This window comes from Porites lutea, chromosome 13 (genome assembly GCF_958299795.1).
Source record: "Porites lutea chromosome 13, jaPorLute2.1, whole genome shotgun sequence".
Lineage (NCBI taxonomy): Eukaryota > Metazoa > Cnidaria > Anthozoa > Scleractinia > Poritidae > Porites > Porites lutea.
In genome coordinates, this window is record NC_133213.1 from 7,681,840 (window position 1) to 7,689,339 (window position 7,500).

Here is a 7,500-nt window from a genome sequence, read left to right on the forward strand (position 1 = left end):
ATTGAAATAATTCCCGGGAAATACTTGCATGCAACAACAACAACAACAACGGCAACAACTTTATTTCAGTATTCCCACGCCGAGTTAGTACATGGTATTACCTACTATTCTATATAATTTTCATTGCGTTTCATTTATACGATATTCTAACGAAAAGAGCGAACTAAAAATACACAATTGAAATATCGGAGTTCATATTTTTTGTCTGGATACTTTTCTTTGGCTTGTGGGAAAATTTTGTCCCATGTCAAGCTCACTTACGGTTGGCTGTTTGCCAGGTTGGATCTTGACCCTGTGACATGAAAACATAGAAACATTCAAAGATATAAGTTTGCATAACAGAGCTTGGAAATCGAGCTTGAAATGTGCCTCAAAGAAAACAAGGACAATTTAAGAACGATAATCCGCAAAATGTTGGTTGCTAAACGCAACAAACCTGATTGAAATGAAAGTTAAATACTCACGTTTTCGCCACAACGCCAAACAGACCAGTTTCACGTCGCCGACGGGACCACGACGGCAAGGTGGTGAGCATGAGCATGCGCAATATCCAGCAAATGATGATGTCACGTCCGGTTGAAGTTGCCGTCGACCCGAAAACGTCTCTATCTTAAGTTCCCTGTTTTCGGGTCGACGGCAACTTCAACCGGACGTGACATCATCATTTGTTGGATATTGCACATGCTCATGCTCACCACCTTGCCGTCGTGGTCCCGTCGGCGACGTGAAACTGGTCTGTTTGGCGTTGTGGCGAAAACGTGAGTATTTAACTTTCATTTCAATCAGGTGTGTTGCGTTAAGCAACCAACATTTTGCAGATTATCGTTCTTAAATTGTCCTTGTTTTCTTTGAGGCACATTTGAAGCTCGATTTCCAAGCTCTGTTATCTAAACTTACATCTTTGAATGTTTCTATGTTTTCATGTCACAGGGTCAACATCCAACTTGGCAAACAGCCAACCGTAAGTGAGCTTGACATGGGACAAAATTTTCCCACGAGCCAAATAAAAGTATCCAGACAAAAAATATGAACTGCGATATTTCAATTGTGTGTTTTTAGTTCGCTCTTTTCGTTAGAATATCGTATAAATGAAACGCATTGAAAATTATATAGAATAGTAGGTAATACCATGTACTAACTCGGCGTGGGAATACTGAAATAAAGTTGTTGCCGTTGTTGTTGTTGTTGTTGCATGCAAGTATTTCCCGGGAATTATTTCAATACCAAACTAAGAATACGGATCCTTGGTAGTATTTTAATGTTCCTGTTATTTGCAAGGCTTCGCAAGCCTGTGGAGATCATTTTTTTTCAACACGAAATTCTGCCTTGAACTCAGCTGCATCCCGTATGTTTTTTTAGCGTGAACGGATCGTAACTGTCCCGAGGAAAATCGGGATCTTTGGACTCATAATTTTCCCACAAAACGAGAAACTCTTCATCCGATACATGTTGTCTGCATAACAAATATTTATTCTCTTAATTCTTTATGTGAAGCCATTTTTTCCTCTTCGGTATTCTTCTAATTAAAGGCGCCGTCCTTCTGAGTTCACTGCGATCTTAATGTTCTCTTTTTGACGGGGAGCAACGGCTGCCTTAGTTCCAGGCTTTCTCTGCCAGTCCGGTCGCCGTCGCCCCGAAAACTTCTCCATCTTAAGTTCCCTAACGTCTCTATCTTAAGTTCCCTAGTATCTAATGGTGGAATTATCTCCTCTTCTTCGAAGGAAATGTACGTAGATCCCTGTTTAGATCGAGGCTAAATATCATGGCCAGATTACCTTTGTTTAGAGTTGAAGACTTTAGTTTTGCCCCTTTTTTATTTCTCGTCCATCTTAATCTTGATGTGAACGTCCGACATCTTGAAACATTGCCGGAAAATGTACAACTACATATAAACACTTGTAAATTAACGCCACCATTGCCCAGAATTTCCCGCCATATTTTACAGTTGTCAGTTGAGAGGCCCGAAATTAAAATTGGGACTCCCACCAATATTCGCCAAAAGGACCAAACAAAGAAAGGGGCCGGGAAAAAGGCAAAAAGCTGCGAAAACTCGAAAAAATTTCTCATTCCAGATTAGTGAGATATAAATATTACTCAAGAAAGTTGGTTCACTTTGTATCAAAGACAAATCCTAAAAATATCCGGCTTTTTATAAGAAAAGGGGACACTTTTCTCAGGTCTTCATAATGGCGAGACGAAATTAAAAAAGGGTATCCATTCTTTAGTTTTGAGTGTAAAACACAAATAAAGACCTTGATTTTAAGGCATTTTTCCCAGACCATTTCGATCTCAATTCCTCATGCGTAATCCACGCTTTAGCAAAATGTAGAATTGCCGGAACCGACCACTGATTGCGTATAGAGAAATGCAGCTTTTAAGCCAACATGATGCAGAATAAAAAGGTAATTCAGTACAAACAGAAGGAAATAAACGAAACATTTTGATTCGTTATAACCAAACTAAACTAAGGAAAACTAAGGAACTGACAGGGAGCCAATCAAACGCGCAGACCAAGTGGCTCAAAAGATTTGAACTACAAATACGTCAATCTTAGAGTGCATCTACTTTCAGCATGCATTAAAAAAAAGAAAATAGTGCAACCGACTCACACTAAACAGATTGATTGACCGGATGGTACAATTTCATAACAAAATAAATGCGATCTCTCTTTTACGGGCTCTTTGATATTTATATGTGACACGTGTATTTGGGCAATGGCAGCCCGCTGTAGTGAATTTTCATCTAAGGGACCGTTGTGTATGTAAACCAAACTAAGCACGTTCGCAACGACAAATGCAACAGCGGAATGAGGTTTTTTGAATGTCTAAAATTAGATGTTTAACAGAAGTCTAACCATTAAAGAATCTAAAATTCCAACGACTATGATTCGAATTGCTTATCCCAGTTTGCATTACCTGAATGTTGATTTCGTACAGCTACTAAAATGACGTTTGAACTCTCCCAGTTCGTCTGGAAGTTGTCGTAGCTGCTGCAGAAATTGTGTGTCGAAAGCAACCCATATTTTCGTATCGGCGCGACTGCTATCCAATTCCCTGCTGCGGTTATGCCTTGAAAGTAGCGGTGATGAAAGGTATCGCCGGCTTGGATCCATGTGATTATTTGGGTTAGTCGGCCACAGCGACATTCAACCATGAGCTTTGAGTTAAAAGAAGAGAAATACAGTTGGCGGACTGAAAAGCAACGTCCGTTATTTGCCTTGCTTGACTTTCGCGGAAAACCGGAAGTTGAACATGTCACGCTTTTTTGACTTTCATCATCAGTCGTTATAATTACCATAAGTAACGCTACTATTTCATGGCAGTGGCATTGCATGATAAATTATGTTGAAGCAGTGAACTTTATTTCCCTTTTCTTAGTGAAAAAGGGTGTCGAGGTATACTGGAAAATGGCAATTGCACTCAACCTGGCACTATGTATTGAAACCTTTGACTTGTAAAATACAGACAAGTATTTCTTTTTCAGTTTCGCCGAAAAACTGAGAAACAACTGACAAACAAACAAAACAAGAAACATACATTCGTTTGCTGTTTTTAGTTCCCCTTAAACTCCACTTTGCATTTTGGGCACTGCATAATAATCTTGTCAGCAACTTCGATTTTGATATGATTTTCGAGACGAAAAGGCAATGAAATAGACAATAGTCTCTTGTTGTGACCTACTATATGACAGGGTTAATTTGCCGAGACACCACTCTACAAATGTGCAAATGACACCCCACCTTTCTAATAGCCTACATTTTAAAAGCACCTCGTTACCAGCAGTCTGGCCTAACGCTGGGTGCATTAATAATAATAATAATAATAATAATAATAATAATAATAATAATAATAATAATAATAATAATAATAGTAATAATAATAATACTTAATGATAATAAGAATCTTAAAAGCACATTTTAAAAAAATGCAATCTACTTACGGTAGCTATAATTGAAAAAAGGTAACATAAGAAACTAATCAAGTAAACTATATGTGTCTAAGGTATCAAACTAAGCCAAGAAAAGTTGATAACAATTCAAAAATGGTAACATGAATAGCTTTAACAAAAATCTAGCTAATTCAATAAGTAAACTAGTAACGGGGATGCAACACTTCTTTTTGAAGTTTTAGCGTCAAACGAGACTACAATGTGCAGTAGTCTTTTGTGGTCAAGATAAAACTAACGGACGTGACCGTCTTCCTTTAATTCCCATGATTCTTTGTGACCTTGAGGTTCCTAGGGCAGGCGCTCCCTCCCCCCTCGCGTGTCTCTCTCGCGCGCCCCTTTCTTTCCTGCGCCCGGGCTTTCAAGCGCCTGCTAGGCAGGCTATTATAAGTGACTCTTTCGACTTTTCTGCCCTGTCCTTTGTTGATTAACTTTGATAGGTTGAAAATGGAGTGAGGAAACTACCGGCAGTGCAAAGACTTTTGAGGGTTAAAGTCCATTCAGGTATTTTTGTCTTCAACAATACATTTGTATGATAATGAGTATAGCTAATAAGTATAGCCAGTTTCGTTTCAACGTGACCGTCCATACGATTCCGTATACATTTTCAAACATTGTAAATGCTCGATCAAAGCAGCATAATTATTAATTGTGAAGACCGGACAAGCTAAAAACAAGGTACAGTAATTAATAAGCCCCAAATCAGTACTGATTCCTTCGTGTTCCCCATGCAATTGCGGTCATATTACGCGTTACGCTAAACTGTAAGCTTCGTGTGTTTCTGGAAGAACAAACGTATCGAGTGTCGTTCGCAGTTTTTTCATCAGAAGTGACAAAAAATAGCTCGTTTGTTTCTTTTACTTATCGTTGTTTCAACAGTGAAAAGTACAGAGCCAACTGCGAGATAGTACTTTAGACCTCAGCGCGGAGTTCCGCGTTATCCCAGTTTAGAAAACTGTTAGAACTCTGGCGACATCAAGCCTATGAACCGATCATCATTATAATAATTATTGATTCGTTATTTCTTTTGCTCTTGGGATAAATTAAGACATACTAGGCAATTTTTAGTGTCAACAGCGACAACAAAGTCTTCAAAATAGCCGTGGTGAATTTATGACTTGGCCGTTTAATGTTTTTCTCGGAAAAGGTTGAATGTCCACCGACATCGGCCTTTCTTGGAATTATTTTGCAAGAGCTGTCTACATCTAAATACATTAGCCATATCATGGGGTATTCTCGTTTATCTGAATTCCACAATTCAACCATTTTTTTGTTAACCGTTTTGCAAACGAATTGATACAATTTCACGTTTAAACATTAAATTTTATGCCTTTATACGGTTTATTTAACTATCCCTTGCGTTACAAACTGTGGAATATTATATGACCTATGATAACAAGATTCTTATTCTGCCCCAAGGTAAATCTGAATATTTAGGATATTCATAGAAAGCAGAACAATTCACGGTTTCACACTTGTTCGGACATATAATTATCGTTCTCTGTGCACCTAGTTGTAGCGTAAAACTTCATAACGAAACTGTTAGAGAGAAGGTGTGAGCAGAAACAACAAGTGGTAACGTTGCGAGTATGCGCGAGCCGCTGGACGGAAGTTTGTGGTAGTATTGGATCGCAGCGAATGCAGCAAAGAAAAGTGGCGCTTGCTTTAAAAATTAACATCGTCTTAGTTATCTGTTCTATCTTTGTAGAGTGCAGAAAAGACAAAGTTTTCTGTGCAATGTGCGAGATTGGTCTCAGAGCTAATAAGTCGCAGATCATTCACAATTTTTCGCGGTTTGTGGTCCATGAGTGATTTTGTTTCGTGTTTTCGCTTGAGTGCGGACACTTCAAGATTAGATGGGGTTCTGTGTAACAGGTGCAAAACGCCACTATTAAAATACTGGATAACTGGAGAAAAAAATCTCGTCATGTAAGTTGTGACCGAGTACAAAACGTTCATGCTTAAGATTAAAACGCTGTGAAAAAACTTCTAAATGCTAGTCTGTTTAGATAACCAAAATTACAATTCTTGCGACAATGTCCCCGCACTAATACGATTTCACGTCAGTTATGGTTCAGGAACGCCCTATTGCTCAGAGATGTGTAACCTCAATGCAGCGACTCTGCCAGTGATTACTTTTCAGAGACACCCCACCCTAGCCACTAGTGTCCAGACCAGGTGCAGTGCCCTAGTTCTGCGACTGATTTCATTTCCAAGATATCTCACCCTGGGCTATGAAATTGTATTTTTCTATTTTTGACTAGATGCTATAAAACTTAAGTCCCAAAACATAACATCTATTAAATGTGTGTGATGCCATTACTTATTCAGGGAAGTAGGCAGAATTTTGTAATATGGAGGCTCTTGACTCCAAGATACCCCTATACCTATAAATAAACAATGACGTGAACCAAGAGAGAGAGAGTGGTACAAAATGTTTCATATGACAGATGTGTTTTATTGAGGTAACCCTAACCCTGAAAAATCCTCTCCCTTTACTTCCTACACTTGTACATACTAGAAAATTACACATATGCACACAACAGTGAGAATGCTTAAAATATTAAAGATCACAGTCATATCTATATAAATCCACTTTCTCTCTCTGAAATATTGAAGTGAATTTTCTGCTTCTGGATTGTCTCTCTTTTCCATTTTGCTTGCACTCATTTTTGCTTTTCATAAATTTTGTTGTTGGTATTTTCTACTGCACTTGTGTTAATAATTATTTATATTACTAATTAATAAGGCTTAGCTAGCTTGACTAGCCCATATCTATTTGGGGCCAAGTTCTTATGATTTGAAGTATAAAAAATTGAAAATGAGAGAAAAATAAGCTTTAACTTTTCATTTTCATTCAATTTCAACATGAGAAGAACTCAAGAATCTTAAAGACAGATATGTATAAAGTCTGAGTTTATAGTAGCTTCAAATGAGCCAATGTATGACTCAATACATAAAATTAAAGCTTGTCTGTGTGTCTTCTGGGGCACCAAGGTTATTTGATGCAGTTGGGAATTGAGTGACAGACCCTTCACATTCTGCAGACTGGACAGGGTTAAATAGGAAACCGATAGTCGCCATTTTGTATCAGCTCCGCCATGGTTTGAGTCAAAAGTGCAACTGATTTGAATGTGACCATGCAGTCATCCGCAGGGACTGTCACCTGAATCAACAAGGTTTATTGCTGAGCATCTCATAGGGAGCTCCTGCAACAGGCAAAAGGCAATTGGAATTTTTCATAACTTGTCCTGTTGCAACACCAGGAACATCAATGAACTTGTTTCAGGGGCAATTTTACATAACTGGCAACTTGTGCAGCTTATGATAGATGACTATATACACTACTGTGTATAGAAAATGCCAACCTGACACTAGCAAGCAAAGTGCTCCTAAATTTACGTGCACTTGTAAATACTGAATATATGAGAACAGAGTATGAAAAGAATTATCTCTATCGGAGAGTGAAAAGTTACACCTGTGGCATTTTGTTGTTGCCCATAACTAGCGATACCCCTTTAGATATTCAAGATTTCTAAAGTGTCATGGATATGA

General features: G+C 38.3%; 2 protein-coding genes across 3 annotated transcripts in view; one reads left to right on the top strand and one right to left on the bottom strand.

Annotated features, from left to right (window-relative positions):
• LOC140922311 (uncharacterized) overlaps positions 1-3,112 on the bottom strand; it is a 22,150-nt gene extending 19,038 nt beyond the window's left edge. Inside the window, exon 1 of the mRNA XM_073372307.1 lies at positions 2,916-3,112. Within this exon, the coding sequence (XP_073228408.1) occupies positions 2,916-3,112 (197 nt within the window). The remainder of the gene's footprint in view (positions 1-2,915) is intronic.
• Positions 3,113-4,287: 1,175 nt separating this feature from the next.
• The window catches only part of LOC140922673 (uncharacterized), a 20,124-nt gene continuing 16,911 nt past the window's right edge, over positions 4,288-7,500 (top strand). For both annotated transcript variants that reach the window (XM_073372665.1, XM_073372666.1), the window contains exon 1: positions 4,288-4,449. The gene's annotated coding sequence lies outside the window, so the exon portion shown is untranslated. The remainder of the gene's footprint in view (positions 4,450-7,500) is intronic.